This window comes from Anopheles funestus, chromosome 3RL, assembly GCF_943734845.2.
Source record: "Anopheles funestus chromosome 3RL, idAnoFuneDA-416_04, whole genome shotgun sequence".
Lineage (NCBI taxonomy): Eukaryota > Metazoa > Arthropoda > Insecta > Diptera > Culicidae > Anopheles > Anopheles funestus.
In genome coordinates this window covers 16,120,001-16,141,144 of record NC_064599.1, presented here as the reverse complement: position 1 = coordinate 16,141,144, position 21,144 = coordinate 16,120,001, and the positions used below count along the sequence as shown (strand labels likewise).

General features: G+C 42.4%; 1 protein-coding gene and 1 long non-coding RNA gene across 2 annotated transcripts in view; one reads left to right on the top strand and one right to left on the bottom strand.

Annotated features, from left to right (window-relative positions):
* LOC125768987 (sodium channel protein 60E) overlaps positions 1-21,144 on the top strand; it is a 121,981-nt gene that overhangs the window by 87,123 nt on the left and 13,714 nt on the right. Inside the window, exons 5-25 of the mRNA XM_049437344.1 lie at positions 8,570-8,778; positions 9,686-9,906; positions 9,986-10,092; positions 10,171-10,253; positions 10,324-10,415; positions 11,564-11,691; positions 12,931-13,065; positions 13,159-13,353; positions 13,435-13,687; positions 14,040-14,194; positions 14,565-14,835; positions 14,933-15,021; positions 15,090-15,215; positions 15,294-15,464; positions 15,533-15,726; positions 15,801-15,903; positions 15,976-16,104; positions 17,454-17,465; positions 17,891-18,262; positions 18,359-20,597; positions 20,679-20,853. Coding sequence (XP_049293301.1) covers positions 8,570-8,778; positions 9,686-9,906; positions 9,986-10,092; positions 10,171-10,253; positions 10,324-10,415; positions 11,564-11,691; positions 12,931-13,065; positions 13,159-13,353; positions 13,435-13,687; positions 14,040-14,194; positions 14,565-14,835; positions 14,933-15,021; positions 15,090-15,215; positions 15,294-15,464; positions 15,533-15,726; positions 15,801-15,903; positions 15,976-16,104; positions 17,454-17,465; positions 17,891-18,262; positions 18,359-20,597; positions 20,679-20,853 — 5,459 coding nt within the window. The remainder of the gene's footprint in view (positions 1-8,569; positions 8,779-9,685; positions 9,907-9,985; positions 10,093-10,170; positions 10,254-10,323; positions 10,416-11,563; positions 11,692-12,930; positions 13,066-13,158; positions 13,354-13,434; positions 13,688-14,039; positions 14,195-14,564; positions 14,836-14,932; positions 15,022-15,089; positions 15,216-15,293; positions 15,465-15,532; positions 15,727-15,800; positions 15,904-15,975; positions 16,105-17,453; positions 17,466-17,890; positions 18,263-18,358; positions 20,598-20,678; positions 20,854-21,144) is intronic.
* LOC125769004 (uncharacterized) lies at positions 7,118-8,186 on the bottom strand. Its single transcript, XR_007419000.1, has 2 exons — positions 7,569-8,186; positions 7,118-7,184 (listed from the first exon to the last, which is right to left on the bottom strand). It is a non-coding gene; the product is annotated as an uncharacterized LOC125769004 (long non-coding RNA).

Sequence of the window (21,144 nt, the reverse complement as noted above, 5' to 3'; positions counted from 1 at the left end):
CGTGGAGTATACTAATTTTCGTACGTTTAGAGCCCAATAGAAACATTGGCGGCACGGCCAACGAATGGCTAATGGTGTCTAACCGGATGGAAATGTTGGGGACATGTCGTAACCGATGAGTTGGAACAGTTTTGAACGATGGGGCGATTTAGGGATCGCATAATGCGTACAGTATACAACGAGTGATGCGATTGGATTTTATTAATCAACGTGAAACCACTACGTGTCTGTGTACTGTACAATTTCAATAGCTGAAAACGTCAAAATATTCACGTATTTAGCTTTTGAAGAAAAAACATGAATTTCAAACGCCTTTTTTTAAATAAAAAGCTAAATTTTTAATGTCTATCAAGCATTCAGCGTTTGAGTTTAAATTATTTTTAAGTAACAGCTCTTAATAAGCAGTTAAGAAGCATATATTGTATGTCTGTTAAGCAGCGCTTAAACAGCGTAATCGCTTTACTGCAACTCATCGCAATTTCCTTAACAAACTGTTCACTGTTTTCTATAAGAAACATGTGTCTAACTTTATACACGTTCTTTAAAATGTGTTTAGGTGATGTTTTTATTCTTTTAACTTTAAAATGCTTTCTTGTAGACGATTTTAGCTTAAAGAGCTACAAACCAGCGTAGAAGCTGCTTCAGCTATACGACACCAACGGTTGGAAGGAACTCAAATTTATTACTTAAGGACGATATCTTCACATTGGTACATCTAACCGATTGACTCAGATTATTGTATTTTGTTTTAGAATTTTTATTTCGCGTTTTATCTAGCCAAAATAGATCTAGAAACTCACAACAAAAAAAGATCTTCATAAAACCATTAACATAAACAATGGAACGCATATTACGTACGGCTTATCCACTTCATCCTACCGGGCCACTCGCGTTCGGGAAATCCCTCCATCGAAAGTGAAAGTTCACCCAACCCCGGATGGCATGAGAAAAGAGAGAAAAAACCGGCACCCGCTCGTTTATCGGTATGCCGGTCAAAGGCTCCTTCTTTCTAGTAACTCGCGCTGCGGTAAATTATGACCATCCGAAACCAATTTCCACGCGGTAAAGTGAACCTTCTAGTAGGATTTGCCATAGCCTTTTTCGCAACCCACCATATAGCCCTACCGATCATCAACACTAACTGGTCCGCTTTGCCAAGCCTTACGAATCTTTCTCCTCCATTTCCTCCATTTTCGCCTCTAGTTCCCCGTATCTCTAGCTGCGTGTAAGAAACGATTATTCATCTTTCGATTTATTCGTGCTCAACACCCAGCCGTTATTGATGTTAGAGAGCACAAGACGCTAGACGTCATGGTCGGGTGAATATTGTTTTTTTGTCCCCCAAAAGCAAATATTGTTCTTCTTCTTCGGTTGATTTTCCAATAGGAAAAAGCTTTCTGCTTCATTTTGCTTCGATCAGTTTTCGCGATGGGGAACGCATTTTGCCATAAATATCCTTCCAGCAACAGCAACAAAAAAAACGATGAGAAAATAGAATACAGACGCAAGCTTCTTAATTACATATCTCCTATTCAAACAACCCAACCCGGCGGCGGCGGCACACCAACTGGTGGCAGATGGCAGAAAACTCTTTCTCTCTCGCTCTCTACTTCCCTGTGGCCATCTTACGGCCACCAACCGGCTCTGTTGTAGCGCTTGTTTTAATTTCATCAACATCCATTCTTTCTCACCATAGCTTCACTTTTCCGTTTTCTCGCGATCCCGTTTTGTAGCCGCGTCCTTTGCTTCTTCCCGCGCGTGTTTCTAACAAGCGCGCGAGACGCAGCTTTTACACTACATCGGCCCATCCCGTCCCGTGGCTAATGTTGGATTACCGCCAATGCGGCATTACAATGCGGAAAATGGTGTGCGCGGCGATTTCCACTCGATCATGTCGGCGAGCAGTAACCTTTTTGGTTACGTCCCGCCCGTTTTGTGTGTCCCCCCTCAAAAACAATCACCCCTGTTCGTTGTTTTTTTTGCAAACCGAATAAAATCGGTGAGAAAACTTCACCATTTGACTTGTTTTGTTTCATTCACACTGGCATGCCGGTATAAAGAGGAGTTGGGAAAAAATGGAGGAAATGCAAACGAGAAAGACTGAGCGTGCAAACGAGAAAGAGCTAAAAGTAGACAATAAAAATGCAAAAAAAAAAACGGAAAGATATGAGAGACACGCTAGACGCTTAGTGAAAATGGAAAAGCAAAAAAAAACACAATCCCACTCACACCAACCAACCAACTGGTACTGACTTTACTGAGCAGACAAATGAGTAAACGACAGGTACGAAGAAAAAGGGATGTAAAAGGGCCCGATAGTGGTCGGGGGGAGGGGAGGCAAAAAAAACGAGTGATAAAAGAAAATGAGCGACTATATATTTTACGATAATTTTCCAACCGAATGCAGGCATGAAAAATATCAAATGAAAAGCCTCGCGCGCCCACCACAAACAACAATAAGGGTACAATTTGCGCCCCCCGCCCCCCGACCACACCAAAAAGTTCTATGCGTGTGTGTGTTATGGAAAAGCGCAACAAAGCAACTACTACTGACCTTCCTTTCCTTCTTACCTCTCCAACAGACCCGAAAAGCTTACCTCCCCGAAAAAAGCTGTGTCGTTTTGCAGCCAATTGGCCAAACGTAACTTCGCGTCAAGCTTTTTACCACGAGTTCGATGTAAAGCAAGTGTTGTAATACACGTACACACCAACACCAACATTCCACGTGTTCGCGGTCCGGTTGACTTGGGTGACGATTAATTTTTAATTTATGGCTCTTTATTTTATGTCGTTTTTTTATTATATTCTACCGACACCACACAGAGAGAGAGAGAGAGAGAGAGAGCGAGATGGAATTTTTTCCCCGTGGCTCTGTGTGTTTGCGTGTGAGTACGAAGGGAACACATTCTTTTCGAATTGATTGTTTGAAAACTATTTACTATACGCAATGGAAATGCTTTTGTGTGTGTTTGTGGTCCGCTAAAGTAAAACTTTATTCCGATTGATTTAGATTTTTTTTTTTAAACTGAATTCCTGCCATTTGTAATGGCTTCCGCAACACGGGGGATGCTCAACAAATAAAACCCATAAAAGCAGCCCGTTTTTTATTATTTCAAACGACATTTGGTTATGTGCCTTTTGGACCTGTCGTGCCTCCTTACCGTGCACGAAACTAAACGAGAGGTGGCATGGTGGAAACAAGTGCTGGCGTATGCGAAACCTTCTTGGAAAACCCTTGGTGGCCACTTGTGGCGTGGCTTGTCAAATGGTCGTTCTCGTGCATTACACTTTCTGGCAAACTGCTCCCACATTCCAGCCGCACCGGCCCCCCCGCCCAGGGGAACAACGACCATTACATAAAATAATGATGATGATGGTGGTTTTCGTCTGGTTTCTTTATTTATTTTTTGCTGCTTTCCTTGTTTTTTTTTGTAAAAGCCGCATGAACAACCAACTGTGAGGTGGCAGTGTACATCCGGACATTTTCCAACGCATCGGTGTTGTTGCGCGTTGATAAGATCGTTCAAGTGTCTAGAAAATTATGTGCAAAAAAGAAACCCCTCCCCCGTTTGTCGTAGCGGTTCATCCTAATGGTTCACCCAAAAGATGTAATAGTTTTTTGTGTGTGAAATGGAATAAGAATGGGACACACACATAGCTCTTAAATCTTGGGCAGAGAAAAAAAATCTCCCCTATTATTTTCGATACTTCTTTATGACAGCTGGCAACGTGTAAATGGAATAAACTTTAACAAACTGTAACTTATAAAAGTCGTTCGGAGCAACAACCTTCTATCGAAGAAATGTGACCTTTTCAAGCTGTGTTGTGTTGTGATGATTCAGTAATTAATGGTTCAACAAAACTGCACTTCACCAATATCGGACATTTTGTCCACACTAATGTATCGAGCAGCGGCACATCACAGAAACTTTATCTTTTTCCACCGACGAGATGACCTTTTACTCATGTGGATCATTCTTTTTAAAAAAAAACTAAGAGAATGAAACAAAAAAAAACAAAGAAAAACACAATGTCGAACTTTCTTCCGCGACAGAGAAACTGATGTTTAAATCTTGAAAAGAAAATAAAACAACACTTCAAGCGGTGAGTTTGCGAGCTGCTTCAGGTGAAGCTTATGTTGACGTGTTGATAGAAGCTAATTTGAAGAAGCAAAAAAAAACTGCCATTCTTCCACAGTTGGGTACGTGGAAATCGTACGATACGAAACGAGATTGCTTTTTCATCATTTCTCACGGGCTTTCCATTTGGGGAACCTTGGTCAAAAAGAACCAGAATCATTTAATCTCACACAGCTAGTGTCACCACAGACATATACGCGCCCACGTGGTCAAGATGGCGGCTGCCACTCCAAGTGGATTAACGAAGTTTTCCATTTGTTTTTTTTTTTGCTGTGGTTCTATTTTGAAATTATTTCCAACGAACAGATAAATAAATGAAAGGAAAACTTGCACGAGTGAGAGAGAATGTGTGAGTGCATTGAACAAAAGCGGTACAGAAAAAAGAAATTTATTTTTGTTTTGTTGAAAATGGATGCTGTAGAGCAACTGGCACATTCTACAAATTCTACTTGATTGTGCAGTATAGTACTATTGTGTGTAAACAATAATCAGTGTCTGAAAAGAAAACTTTTACATTTGAAAAGCTCCATTTTGTTTCATTACTAGAGGAAGGCAAAACAACAGAACAATTTTTAAACAACAAACAACTGTGGGTTGAATTTCTGCACTAAAGCTCAACTTACGACCAATCTAATCGTCTGACAATGATGGATGAGATTCTGGTTCCGATATTGTTTCACTTAAATCTTCCCGGAAGTCATGCAAGCAAATTAATTGATGGAATCGATAACATGTCAATAACCATCCCGACGCGCAATGTCACTTGTTGACTTTATCGACCACGTTGTCTTTCTTTGCCGAGAATGAATCTTGATCTGAACAGATCATCAAGAAACGGCACGAAGGAAAAAGTACTTCCCTCAGATCAAGGAAAACTCAACCTCTTGTCTAGTACCAACACACAGGACTATTCCAAGTGTGCCACCCTATACAAATATGGTAAGCAATAATATTGCTTGTTTAGGATAGAATACGTAGCGGGTGGTACCACGGTTTGGGTGCGTTTATCTCATCCGTTGCCAGTCAATAATAGAACCATACGTCATTTCCGTTTCTTACTACCCGCAGGGGGAAACGCTATCGGTCTTCAAAAGCTATAGGTGATTAAAGTAACAGCAACAGCTGGGTGCCAGTGATATGGATAATTACCCACCAGCAGGATAGAATACTAGGGCAGGCGGCTTACGTCCTGCGGGAGATATTGCTGGAAAGAGAGAATCTTCTCATTCCGTTTCCGGTGTTTCATTTTGTTTTACTTCATACTGCAACGATAGCTTCCATCGATGGGGGAGAATTACAAGACAAGTGGTGTCCTTAAGACGTACAGGAAATGGAGCAAATGTCGATACCATCTTGTCGCTAAACGCGCAGTGAGACATTAATTCGGCTTCAAAGCAAAAACCCACCAACTAAAATCTGTAGGCTGAGCGAGGTCTGCGTCGTCTTCTCGCACGTGTTATCGATCTATCGACGTATTAAGAGAATGTGTCAATATTAATGAAGTGCAAATTAAGATAGTTGAACGTTGCGAAATGTGCTTCTGTGAAATTAATTCAGCCTTCTTCTGATGGAACTGGCGTGGGTGTTTCTTTATACAGAATCATAAAATACTGCCTTACTGAAATCGTTTTTCAACCTACGAAAATTTCCTGGTCTTTACATAGCTATAGCCAAGCTGGCAAGCAGCACGAAAGCAGCAACGCTAACAATTATATAGCTTTTTGATAAATGTGCTGCAGATAGAAACTGAATTCGTTGTTCTTTTTTTGCTTACCGGAAAAGGTATTAACTTGTGCGATTTTACTGTCATCGTGCTTGATCAATATTAACGGTCCCTTCAACGCCTAAACTGGGGATCATGTGTGTGGCATAGAGCAATAATCGTCGGACCGTGATGCATCATTTTCATACATTGCATTGAGGCGTTATTTGGTGTGTGTTGCTTACGAGCTAATAATTTTTCCGCACAATGCGTAGGTCGTTAAGGAAGGCTAGAATGAACATTTGTATCTTTATAACTGCAGTGGTTCCTACTTGACGCGGATTCGTGTCGTTAAAGTGTTGTTCTGCTGATCGAAAAATGTAATAAAATATGTCTCATCAAGAAATTATAATCGACTGACTTTAGGGAACTAGCTGACTCAACACGTGGTATTGAAAAAGCAATTATTAGAACACCGGCTATTGTAGTGACAACCAACTAGCTAAACGAACTTCGTATTGGCGAATTGTTTAATTTTACCCAATTGGTTATTAACATTAAATTATAACATTAAACCATGGAGTACTGACCAGTGAAGGGATCTCTAGATGAGCGCTGTGCGAAAAAACGTTTTCCTGCCTATACATTCAAATATTATGCACAAATAAGCAAATTTGAAAGTGAAACCTACATGACATTTCGACGAAATTAAACTACAATTCATCATTCCAACAATTTTTAAACTGATAAAACAACATTCTTCCACAGTATCCAACGAAAGCCTATTATCCACACAATATCCCACAACGCTGCAAGGTAAAAACTGTCCACCGATCTGAACTGTTTCTAAACATTATTTGCCGAACAGGTCCGGATAATAATTTTCTTTCACACCTTCCACACTAAAATCAGAAACACATGAACTAATAGAGTTTAAGAGTTATTCAGTGTTCGACCGGATCCATCATCCCCGGAAGCACATTGTCCGCTCCTGACGGCCTTTATTCGGATCGTTATAATGCCAATTTTTGTAAAGTGCAAGAGCAAACACACTGCATTGAAGGTGAATAATTTCACCCTTCCCACGGTGTCTGGAATGATGCCGCCCTGGTTCGACTTCAACCGGTGATCGAGGGTTCCTCCGCACAGCTTTATCGGTAGAGGGTACCGGCTGTAAGGGAAAGAAGAAAAACAACAAAGAATCAGTACCAGCTTCGCCACCACACTTCGCAGTAAAACAGCGAAATTTCTGTATGAACGATTTCTTACCCGGGGGTTTACTTGGACCTCGCACGCATCTTCCTGCGCTTACGCTTCAACCTCCGCATACGCTTCTTACGCCACTGTAGGGAAAATAGAAAAACCGGGTGTTAGAACAGAGCAATTTGCACAAACCCACTAAACAAAGAGGTGCGGCTTTCGGTCGAATGTGAAGAATTTTCTAAACCACGAACGGTGCTAAACGCAATTACTGGTACACCTCACTGTACTGCACAGTAATAGAGAAAATTTGCAATATTGGAACTCCGATTAAGTGAAAGAAGCTAACACGGGAACCAAAGAAACACATGTGCTTGAAACACAATTCATGATGCCGAGGTGGAAAAACACGGACACTCTGTATAATCGCTAAAAAGTAGCACTCGACGATATTCAACATAGAAAACTCTTCACAATCTTCACATTTTCACACGGAAGTTTCACTTGTGCAATGGAACAATCAATACCTTAGCTCTCATTTTTCACGGCAGCAAAGACGAAATCACGTCTACACCGCACGAATTGATAGGATGAAAGAGGAAGTTTATTAGCGGAAGTCTACGATGTAGGCTTTGCTGTCAGTTCAATCCTTCGACTAGCTCGTGCAAACTTCGGAACTATAGTTCTGGGAAACGTTTCATCCGGGAGTTCTTCCGCTCCGTTCGAGTGATGGAGGTTCTTTGGTGATTTATTTATTTTTTCTACTATTGCCCCTACATCGTGGAATACATACATATTCTTCAAAGATTTACAAATCAAACATATAACAGTGGTAAAGAAAGTGCAATAACATTACCATAAAGGCCTGATCCAGTCTGGCCGTTCGTAAGAAGCAAAAATAAAATTGCCATAAAGGAAACAAAGTTTCAGCTTCACCATCAAGCGAAGGATAGTATTTTTGAGCAATTTTTCAATACTGTTTTTTAAATAACTTATTCAAAGATATGAAATGTTTTTATTTAAATCGGGACTGATATTTATTTTCTTTAGCAAATATTCATAGCAGGTTTGCCCACCACTAGCTGATTCTGTTTTTTTCGTTTCATTTCCGGAAGTACCACAAGGTGCTTGACATCTGCGGCGAACTGAACGCTGTTCCGGCGAAATTTTGACATGCGCAGTGGGCGAAACGTGAACGTTACACAGTGGAGAATTGCACAATAGTTTGGCCATATGTTTTCCAATTCATATTCAAATTTTTGTTCTGTATGTTCAAAAAATAATGTATTTTTCCTATAATTTAATTTTCTATTTACTGAGCAAAAAATAATTTGCTTTATTATCCATACCGCTGGTTCATGTTTTATGATTGGCCAAATCTTTTGTGTTTCAACCCATTTGAATTCAATGTAATAATATACAATTATTCTATTCCAGTTCCGTAAAGTTCGTAACAAATTTTTGAAACATTTACATTGAAACTATTGCTACAAACATTCTTTCTCTCTCTCCTCTTTTACCGTTCCAGACCTTCTGCGTGGTATCGAAGCGCTTTCGGAAGAACTACATCCATCGGTTCACGGGCACGAAAAGTTTATTCTGTTTCACCCCGTGGAGCCCGACCCGACGTGCCTGCGTCTACTTGGCGACCAATCAGTTTTTTGACTACTTCGTCATGGCCACCATTCTGGTCAACTGCATCTTCCTAGCGATGTCGGAAACGATCGAGGAAGCAGAGTAAGAAACGACCAAACATTTTCCATTGTGTTCGTTTTTTTTTTTTTGTATGTCAAGGAAAATTCGGGAGATGAATTACGTTGGATATTTCTTGGACAATCACCCTTTTTACCCTTGCATTAGGGGCGGTCAGCAAAATGTATTAAGTTTTAACCGACTCGGACACATCTCCCAACCCGTGGCCAGTTTTATTTGAAATTTTATGAATTGCTACAATAAAAAGCTTTCGGATGGCCTCAAAAAAGCTCATCAAGATCATTTCATCTTCAATGCTGAAAATCATTTTAATGGAGTTTCAAGCTCTTTGTGTGCTGGATTTACTTTCGTACACTGTCTTGATCTCTGGGACATTATTATTTAGACGTACAGCCACGTTCCCGGCGCCTTTTGTCGTCCATCGGACATTGAAGCATTGAAGAATGTCTTGTCGGCAACTTGAAATTACTTTGTCGAGACCATAAAGAAGGGAAATGATTGCATGCATTCCCAATTCGCGCGTACCCATTTCAAGAATCTTGTACGTCAGTTACGTACGCGGCTACGTTCTGAGGCGGTGAACCAGCCGGAGACAGTGCCGTGCGTCAGGGAACTAGGTAAAACTTGTGAAAGCGAAACGTGCTTCGAATTTATTTTTATGGCTGCTATTACTCTTGATACAGCGTGCAGTGTGTATTTTGTGTGCTCATGTTTCATTCACCCGAGAGGGGAAAAAAAGAACTGCCCTATTTGTCTGCGTTATCCTGGCGGCGATGAATATCACACTGAGTACAATGTCCGAACTTTAGTACGAACTGATCTTTATGCACATGAAGACTCGTAGCTAGTTATGCAAACATCCATCTCCCTGCTGTGTCTTGTCCAGCAAGTGAACAATCGATCATCAGGAATCTTCCCATTTTCGTTTCAGGTATATATTTTTAGCAATTTACACATCCGAGATGATAATCAAAATGATAGCTAAGGGTTTTATACTAAATAAGTATACATATTTACGCAATCCATGGAACTGGCTGGATTTTGTAGTGATAACCAGCGGTTACGCAACGATAGCCTTAGATGTCGGCAATCTGGCCGGTTTGCGAACGTTTCGTGTACTGCGAGCGCTCAAGACGGTCTCAATAATGCCGGGTACGTAGAGTGTATAACAGGTCCACTATTCAGTCCAAAAAACCAGGATACATTCTTTTGGGATTTTTTTTGTCTTTAGGTTTGAAAACTATCATCAACGCGCTGCTTCATTCCTTCAAGCAGCTAGCGGAGGTCATGACGTTGACCATCTTCTGCCTAATGGTGTTCGCTTTGTTTGCTCTACAGGTAAGCTCCACCAGACTAGAGGATAGCTTCAGGCAACTTAATGCACTAAGCCTTTTTGTTCTCGTTTTATTTTTCCAGGTGTATATGGGTGAGCTGCGAAACAAGTGTGTCAAAAATCTTCCAAGCGACTGGTCGAACGTTAGCCACGAGGAATGGCACATGTGAGTAGTCCAGTTCGATTCCATCCGTAGGAAACTGATGAGAATGTTATCTTGTTTTTTTGGTAAATAGGTGGGTAAATGATACGCAGAATTGGATCCACGACGAGGAAGATTTGCCGATGCTGTGTGGAAATCTAACTGGAGCACGACATTGTCCCCCGGGTAAGTATGTTGATTAGTACTAGCAATTGAGGCAAGTAGAATGATTTCAGATGAAACGTACATTTCTTAAGTATGTGCGCTATTACTGATTAACCGTCTTCATAAACCGCTTTCTTAATATTAGCATAGTGCTTCAAGGTCGGTTTTAATACTAAATCAAATTACAATCCACAAGAATATTTATTTACCCATTTCCTTCAGGGTATTTTACCAACGTAACGAAATCAATCAATACGCTAATTCCTCCCTGATGATAGTGTGCCGTTCTTTAGCATTAACAACTCCACTCCGCATTGGGAAATGTGATGCAACGAAGGACTTGCATTCCCGTTCGTGTTGAATGAAGAAAGATTGTAAAATGCAAAACATACATCCATGTGCTTCTGGTTACAGTTTCCATCATCCGTCCCATACTGTATCCTGTTTCGAATCAGCCACGCATCAGCCTTCTCAGTGGACAAATAAATCGCTTACCCTACCGTATGCATCAGTAAACCATTCCCTGCCTCCCTTACCAACTGGAACATATGGTAAACGGATCAACGAAATTGACATTTTGGCACCATGGTTTGATGCCGTTCCACCGTGTGCTTTACCCATGTGAAGCTAATCCAGGTACCAGGTTGTTCACTACCAATCGACAAACCGCACACCGACCTTACCCAGTGATTGAATCAGGTTCGATCGGAACGATGCATGCAGCACGTCTTTTATCCGGGCAGCTTCATTGCATTGAATGAATGTTTACGATTATTTATTGAAAATTTGTACCAACAAGCACAGACAAATTGTGTGTGTGGGTAGTCCACCCAACGACAGTAACAATGCATTTACGGTCCTTCGAGGATAGTCCCGTTTTTGTCCCGTACCTGTGCGTTATGCGCATCTATTGTGTGATTAGATGGATGCAATACGCTGCACCAGCCGTTTGCAAAGCAGAATGCATTATGCATACGGTACCGGAACTTTACATAATCCATAATCCTTTCATTCTACAATAGTTATCGCTTATCCGGATGCGGTATCTTCAACGGGAAGTTGTATGACCTCTGATGGAGCTTTACGGTGCCTTCCGTCGATGAGTTTGCTATCGGACAAATTTGAGTTTTATATCTATATTTTTGTTCTCGTCTTTTTTACCCCCACAGAGTACACGTGCCTCTGCATTGGAGAGAATCCTAATCACGGCTACACAAACTTCGACAACTTCATGTGGTCAATGCTGACCACCTTCCAGCTGATCACGCTCGACTACTGGGAGAATGTATATAATATGGTAAGTGTGGAATGATTGAGAGCGATACAATCTTTTGATTCTGCTGTAAAAAAAGTTTATTATTTTCTCTATTAGGTTTCTTTATATTATCTCAATAAGACTTACATACTTTAGCTGTCTCCGTTTCAGCTCCTCAAAGTGGTTCAAAGCTTTAGTATTTAAATTTAAAATATATCATTTATATTAATTATCAATCGTTTACTATACTTGTATACTTGTTTAAATCTTCATTTAGCTTCATTAAAGGACAACATTCTCAGCTCTTATGTTTCCTAACCCCATCTAGTACAATTTGTACACAATTGCGCGTGTACACCTTAATCGTAGGAAAAATTTATCTCACAAATTTGTAAGAAAAGCTCCCTTCGGTAAACATTCCTGCAGTTGGGGTTGTTGGGGGAGGGGAAACACACGTAGCCAAATAAATCGTCCTAACGAAGGCATTGTTGCACAATGCCACCGTCGCAACAAGGATAAAAAGCTAAATCCCGCACCAAACGGATGATCGATTCCCGGGGGTGAAATTTATTTCACTCAATGCATCAACACGCACCCACATACCCGCCGAACCCGTTTGCTTTAGGCCGTGAGCTTAAGCTCGGTAGCAAGTTGTTTTTGTTTTACATTTTCCACCTCCTTACGGACGTTGGTGCGCATTTAAACGCACCACAAAAAAAGCCGAGATCCGATTTAAACAAATAAAAATTGTGAAAAACGTTCAATGATGTAGGCCTCTATGGTTTTTTTTTGTTCTTCGTTGCCCCTAACGTCATCGTTCATCCAGGCTTTCGGCTGTGTGTGGATTGTGTAGAAGCAATTTGTCTACCACCAGCTAGGCACTCCCGTTGCGCTGCAGGAAAACACCATTAATCTTTTGCTTGTGTTTAACTTTTCGCATTCGCGTTTTGCTTTTACACCGCATCACACAATTGTACCGGGTTTTCTTTTATTTTCTTTTCCACCTCAATTGTGGTAGATCCTCCCATGCCCTTCCTCATTTTTTCGGCCGATGGAAAACCGAATGCCTTGATCATCGATGTTGAAGCAGCTGGTAGTGGTTTATAGAGTTATCCTTTTGGGAGAAAAGCGAACGAACGTTGTTAGACGGCCGCCAATAAAAAGCTACCATTTTATTGACGAGAGTTTTACACATTGCTCTAATAATTCCATGTAATCTCAATCGTTTTTCCTTTTCTTTTTTTTGTTTTCTCTCTTTTCATCTCTCACCCCTTTTTCCAGGTCCTGGCAACGTGCGGTCCCATGAGCGTGTCATTTTTCACGGTGGTTGTGTTTTTTGGTTCCTTCTATTTGATTAATCTGATGCTGGCCGTCGTAGCGTTAAGCTACGAAGAGGAAGCAGAGATCACGCAGGAGGTATACACCCATTGTTTGCCAATATGGGGGCAAAAAAACTAACTCCGTCCAAAATGTCCTAATGTCATGTGTTTAATTACGTCCAATCAACAGGAACGGCGCAAGGATCTGATCGATCATCGAGACGATTCCACGTTTAGCTTCGATCCGGCCAGTCTAAATGTGAAGCAGCTCAGCAAGCAGCAACGCAAAAAGATTGATGCCCGGAAGGGTGTCCTGCTCGCGTCTTACTCGCGCAAAAAGACTCGCCGAAGGAAAAAGGGCAAGGAGGGCAACGGGAACAATCATGTGAGTTGATTTGTTTTGCGATTGGAACTTTTCGTCACGGGTGACTTCCGTTTTGATTGCGTATTGTGTGTATTTGTGCAGAGTAAAAGCCGCTCCGTGACGCCAAGTCCAACTCCCAGCCCTCGGCACAGTATTGTACGGCCTCAGGCATTGGCTGTGACGAGAACGAAAGGCATCCTAACGGTGGGGCCTCCCGTACCGCAGCAACCCCAGCCACATATGCAGCAGCAGCAGCAGCAACAACAGCAGCAACAGCAACAACAACTGCAACAGCAGCAAGCTCAACAGCCACAGCAACAGCAGCAGCAAAATAATAATACGTTGCATCCTTTGGGTGTGTATAAATATGTCCTTAATGTTTTCCTCTTAATTTATATTCTCCTTCAAAGGAATAGGAATAACTTTTATCTGATAACACTCCCCTAGTAACATGGTTCGTGGATTACAAAATGGTACAAGAGTTGGAACTCGAAGCTATTTTGATAAGAATATCAATCAATCAATCATCATTAATAAGAACATCAATCTTCCGAACAGCAATGTACTGAGAAGAAAGGAAAAAAAACCTTTCTTTATAATAACTCACTTCCACTTTTGGTTTGATTTATCACAGGAAGAATACTCCTTGACCTAGGAAAACAAAGCTATAAAGCAATCTTTTCCATTCGTGTCTTATCCCGCTACAGGACCTAACTATCGGGGTCAGCTATTACTGTCCAGCCGGCAGGGAAGTTCGAATGCAAGCGAAGGAGGCGTTAACCGGGAATCGTCGTTGGATGATTCCGGCGTGGTGGACGACCACGAGGAACAGGACCCGGTGGCCGGCGACCCGGGTGAGCAGGTTAGTGCGGAAATAGCAAACAGGAAGAAACATCCCATTCAGGCAAATGTCCATCTTATCCTCAGGAGTGAACTCATTTTTAACACATCCTTATTCTTCACATTCTGAGCCTTATATCCGTTCATTCATTTACCCGTTGGGGGCGTTTTGAGACTTTGTGTGTGTGTTAATAATGCCCAGCCAACGGCACATGTACACATCATCGTTCTTTTGTTTTAAAACGGTACCACGCTGTGTGTCTTCCCAACGACCTAAGCTGGTATATTCAAACCCTACATACAACCCGTTTAAACATACTAAATATTTCATCCGACATGGCGCTTCATGATTGCTCTTTAATTGCACCTACAACACTGGCTGCTGCTAGCAGCATCACAAGCTGCACGGACATCCTGTACACCCGATGTCCCAGTTAGCTCAACAGCAACCTCCAGCGCCCGTGGTACAGCAACCGTTACCACAGTCCCAGCTGTCGTTACCGTTGCACCAGCAGCAGCAACAGCGGGAAGTGACGCCCGTCACGCTCGCACTGTCCCCGAGGGAGGTTAGGATAATAAAGTGTAACGGAAATCTGGCGAAACTCAAGCAGCAAAACGTGTACGGTCTCCATCCGGAGTACTTATCTCAAATTGTTGTACTAGGTAAGGATGGGATGGATGGGTTTTTGGGGTGCAAGCCGACTTACTACACTGATTGTGTTTCGTTTCTTTGCCTTTCATCAATCCAAAAATGGAGAAGATGATCTTCCTGATAGAAATTGTGATAGCTGTGTTCAATGTTGCATCGATTACGAGGGATGGTTGCAGTTTCAAAATTGTTTATATAAGGTAAGGCGTGTCGTGTTTTTCTATCAGCACAGAACTTCAAATAACATTTGTTAATTTCCCCTTTACAGATTGTTAAAGATCCGTTGTTTGAGCTAGGTATCACACTATGTATTGTTTTAAATACAATGTTTTTAGCACTAGAACACCACGGGATGAACGCAAACGTGCGCGATGCGTTGGATATTGGCAATAAGGTTGGTGCAGAATTGCTCATGTTACCATCTCGCTTGAAGTAACTAACATCTCAAACATCCCTCAACGTGGTGTGGCAGGTTTTTACATCCATTTTTACTCTAGAATGTATACTGAAGGTGATGGCACTGTCGAAGGATTTTTTCCTGTGCGGTTGGAACATATTCGATCTGATCATCGTCTCAGTTAGTCTGCTCGATCTGATCTTCGAGCTGATAGAGGGACTGACGGTGTTACGAGGTTTAAGATTGGTGAGTTGATAACGTTTTTTTGTGCTGTTGTTTGGATTCTTTTCTCAATCTTTCAATCTCGTTCACAGTTACGGGTACTGAAACTAGCACAATCATGGACCACAATGAAGGTCCTGCTAAGTATTATCATATCGACAATAGGTGCTTTAGGTAATCTTACATTCGTGTTGGTGATTGTTATCTATATTTTTGCTGTTATCGGCATGCAGTTGTTCTCGAAGGATTACACTCCGGACAAGTTTGCACCGGATCCGGTGCCAAGGTATGCACGTGGAGTTGAAGTACCATGTGAAACATCTTAGACTCATGTACCACTTTTGTTCTCCCCTCGGACAGATGGAACTTCAATGATTTTTTTCATTCGTTTATGATGATTTTTCGTATTCTTTGCGGAGAGTGGATTGAGCCCTTGTGGGATTGTATGCGTGCGGAGGAAGAGGTATGTATTGAATCTCGTGCATAATAAATAATGAAATATTTCTTTACACAATTCATATCCTTATGTACATAGGAAGGAGCATCGTCGTGTTTTGCCATCTTTCTACCGGCGCTGGTGATGGGTAACTTTATGGTACTGAACTTGTTCTTGGCCTTGTTGCTCAACAGCTTCAATTCGGAAGAATTAAAGTCGAAAAAAGAGGTAAGAACGTGTGCTTGCACAAACCATTGGTGTTAGGACATTCGGTCATCATTTTCATATACATTGTGATGGTTGGTTGGTGTGTTGTATCATCAAACAGCAGCTCTCTCATTGTTTCATCTTCATTAGGTGTATGTTAGATGTGTGTCCTTAGATTTCATTTTGTGTGTGTGTGTGCGTGTGTGTACGTGGGAGTATGTGTTTAGTGTATGTAACCTGAATGTATAGTGCATATAGGTTCGCCATGTTTCAATCGTTTCATATCGCCGTGTTTCCATATTACATCACATCATACAATAAATATACAAAAAATACACATGAATAAAAAAACAAAGCAAATAAAAAGCTGCCTAAACACCAACGACACAAATGAAAGTCACTTTGTTTTTGTAAACTATTGTTTTTACTTTTAAAATGAATTGAAAATGGCATGTGTCAATCGGCAGCAGAAAGTATCTTAAGATATTATTTTTTTAAATCATTAAATTATGTTCCTGTACAGTAGGGATTATTAGAAGATTTATCTGGGCATGAATGCCAACAAAAAATATACACTGCAGAAGACACATGCTTTTATTTAAAGCATTTCCAACACATATAATAGAGCTTTACAAAACCAAATTTTCACAATACCTCACAGTCATCTCACCGCCAACACATCAGCGCCCATTTACTCATCCGAATGAAGTACTAAATTCGATCGAACGTATAAAAATTTATGTGTGTATATATCTTTTTCCTCTCTTCAAAATTCGTCCCCAATCATCAACTACTACTCGACCAACTTCTTCTCCCTTCCTGTGATGGCCCCCGATTCAACAAACCGCATATTGCAAACCAAACAAAACAAACAATACCGAACACTGTTTTATACATTTGCTGTGCATCTGTTTGGAACGAAACAAAAAAAAACACACAAAAACACATGTTTCTATGCAAAAAATGCAAACCTTCCGACACGTTATTGTCTACCGCCATCCACTGCCAATTGGACATCACACTATTCTGCGCCCATCAATCTACACCTAAATCTGTCCTATCTTCCACGATCCACGTAACTGCCTGCTGTGTGTTGCCTGCTGGTTGTGTTAACTGTGCAATGTGTTCTCCACTCACTATCTTCTTCGAACGATTGCATTCTACTACTGCTATCTATACTGTAATGCAATCAACAACGCATCAACAAACATAAAACTATTTCCAACTACGCGATATCCTTCCGAACCTCACAAACACTCACCCACAACCCGTACAACTTCTCGTCACTGTGTATGCGTGCACGTTTGTCCTTGCATCCACGTGCCATACCATACCGTGCGTGTGTGTTTTGTGATTTCAATGTGAAATAGAGTTTCGAACAGGTAAATTCTAAATTTCTTTATCAGTTTTTTTGGGGGGAGGTACCGAAAGGATGCCTTCCACCGAACACGTGACACTTCAAAATTTAACAATTGCACAGAAGTTTTCATAGTAGTAACTTTGGGAACGGTAGTTGATATGTCTGATTTTGTAAGATCGATAGTAGAATTAGATGTACATTCGAATAAGAGTTCTCAATAACTAGTGTGACGAATAGTTTGTAAATATATTTATATGAAATGATTAGTTTGGCATCTTGTTCTTAGATATGTAGATATTGAACTCTTATAGAAGCACGTTTAGCACCTTTAATTGTTACAGAACAGTTCAAAAACATTGAAATTTGTCAACTGTAAACCGAGCACTAAACTTGTTTTATTTCTTCGACCTTGGGCCAACTTCATCTTACAACCTAACCACCATGAAGGAAGTGGGCGAAGACTCCAAACTGGCGCGCAGCTTCGAGCGCATACGATCGATCGTGCGCAAGAAACGTAACGCTAACAAGGAGAAGAATGATAACTACGCCAACACCAAGCTGGAACAGCTGGTCAACGAGATTGTGATCAAGCAACGTGAGGAGAAAAAGAAGCACAAACATACGACGCTCGAGCTGCAGCCGCTGCCTTCCTCGCAAACGCTTCCTGGGTCCGATCTGCAGTCGGTGCCGCTACAACAGCAGCAGCAGCAGAAGTACATGAGCCTGCCAAAGGAACTGGTACCACCAGTCGACTACCGCATCCCGGGTGGACCAATCTATAGCCAAAGCTATCAGGTAGAGGATCAGCCTCAAGTTGTTGTAAGCATGCGCCTGTGTTCGGTGTTTATTGGGATGCCTAGTTTTCCTTCGCATTATGCTACTTGCCATCTAACCGAGTTTGATTTTATTCCATAGGAATCGCTTAATCGGCCTGTGTCAGGATCGGATTTTTGTTACGACATTCCTCTGAAAGATCGTCCACTGCGAACGATCTCCGGCAGCCAGGAAACAGTATCCCAGATGGATGATCAAGCGCTACCTCGTGACGACAACCATCAGCAGCAAACAGTACACGCAAGCGGGCCGCCAAAGCAGCAGCAGATATCTGAGGTGGAGCGTAAGATTCTACACCAAATGTCTTCCGGGTTCGGCACGCAGCAGAGTAAGGACGAGCCTGGGCCGATAATAGGGGGCGAGTCCGGAGAAATGCGTAGCTTTCCACCATTATCAACTTCCGAATTCGATCCGAACGATCGGTCGATACACATCGCCGACACAGCCCAACCGTACGACGAAGCCTACCTGCAGTATCAGAAGTCACTACTGAACCGGTCCCCCAGCTACCGCAAGTCGCTGGATAAGATTTCATCGAAGACGTCCAGTGCCAGCTCGTCACTTGCGAACTCGCTGGCTGCCAAATGTCACTCTCCTCTCATGCAGGAGGTGCTGAATGCCGGCTCAACGTATCTAAGGAACAGTAACATTTCGCTCATTCAAACGCCAACACCCGTAGTGTCTAGACGTGAGGATAATCATTTTTTAGTAGCCGATAGAACCAACCAAGCGCCCTCGCTCGGGCCCTCGGTCACGCAGTCACCGCTGATGGGTGGCAGTGGAGGTAGTGGAGTCGCGTCCGCCCATCAACGATCACCGAGCACGAGCAGCAGCCTGAGGAAGGCGATCGCCGCAGCAAATCGACTGTCAGATCACTCTCTCAACACGCTTTCGATCGACCACGACGAGCTGATCAATCAGATGAATCTGAAGGATGAGCTGCTAAACTGTGAGCAAAAGGAGCTGTTTCAATTTCTGAACGATGAGATCGATGGTAGCAACAACTATTTTAGCGAAACCGTTGGATTCAGCAGCGCAATTGTTGATGCGGATACGGAGAGCTTACTGTTGAATTCGCGTAAAGACGACGTAATCTACTCGCCCGATCGAAAAATCTCGAACGGAAGTCTTAAGTCGAACTTGAGCAGTATCTCGAACTCCATCTTCCAGGCTCTCGAGTGCCGTCGTGGGGGTAGTATCAGTAGCTCAAATATGGACAATAATAAGGTTTATCCTCATCATCCAGGCTCGGCGCGTCCAACGATCGCGATCGATAATGGGAGTCTACAGTCGCGCAGGGACAGCGATGATAAGGAACCACTGGTGAAAGCTTCCGAGTTTGACGAAATCATTCATAGTTTCGAGACGGAACTAAAGAGTTTGAAATCCCTATCGCTGGGACGTAGCCTGTCGCAAACGGATCAAGGATCGCCGGAGCGTGAGCGTCGCAATTCCGATAGCTGTCCAGTACGGCCACCAATACTCGAAGAAGTGGTAAAGCTTAGACGACCCAAATCAAGCACAGTGTGCAACTATCGTGGTGACGGTACTGGTGCAGTCACGGCGGGTGTACATGGTTCCGGTGGCAATGGTAACCGCAGTAGCGGAAGTAGCAACAGCAGTGGAACCACCGATCAATCGGACGGAAGTGGACAACAGCAGCGCAGTGAAGCTTCGAAGAGACGCAGCCTGGAGAAGCAACGTAACATCACGGATGAGGAATTTAATATGGGGTTCGAAATAAAGAAACTATGCGATCAGCTTCAGGCACCGTTTGCACCGAGCGGAACCGTGTCCAACGAACACAGCCCACAAAGTGCAAACGGAGTGAACTTGGGAACCGGGAACATCAGCACGATACCGATCGTGTTCCGGCGTAAGAACGATTTCCACAGTAGCTTCGATCGTATCAAGCGGTTAAGTTTAATCGAACGCGTCGAGGAGGCAAAAGACGAGGAGGAACATCAAGCACAACCACTACCGAAGGTGTCGAGTGAAAAGCTACCGCGTAAAAATCTCTCCAAGGATCGATTGGAAACTTTGTCACTTAAAAGTAGCTACAGCGTGGAGAATACGAACCAGGCACTGATGGAAGGTACCCGACAGCTCGGCATCAGCATTCAGGAATTCCAGCGAACGATCGGCCAAGAAACGGGATCGATTCCTACCGGTCCAGATGGTACGACGAGTGAGCAGACAACCGAGAAGAAACCACCGCTGAAGAAAACGGTGACATATGGCGATACTTCTAGGCAGGACAGCTCACAGCATGTAACTCCCAAGCGAACGCCTTACAAATCGTACGACTCGGATGCCCCACGTGAGTGTACACTTTGAGAGTTGTGGGGTAATTCAAGTTCCTAATCGAGTTTAATTTATATCGCTTCTTCCTTTTTTTTAGTGAATCTAGCGGGAAAGCCTTGGCACTGTCTGGTTTCTTACGTGGACGACATCACCGTCGGTGGTCGTCGGAACTCGCAAGGTGTCTACGAGGATCCAATGGCTTTCCCTAGTTTCGGGCGGCGTAAGGCACCGAAAATTCCGCAAGATTGCTTTCCCCAAAAGTGTTACGAAAAGTGAGTAGTGCCCGTCGATTCTGGTCCACTACCCTCTCCTTCGATGTTCAATGAACGTAGTGGTCCCGGAATGTGGTTTTGTGTGTTTTTCTCTATGTGTGTGTGTATCTTCTCACTTTTCGTCTGTGTGTTTGTTTTCAGTTTATCTGTTCAATGTGTAATCTTTTTATTCGTGAATGCTAATCAACTTTGCCAACGCTACCAGACACCGGAACACTAATTACTTCTACAACTATATTCAAACACACGTGTCGTTTGTCGTTATGTACAACAGTTTTGATTTTATGTGTG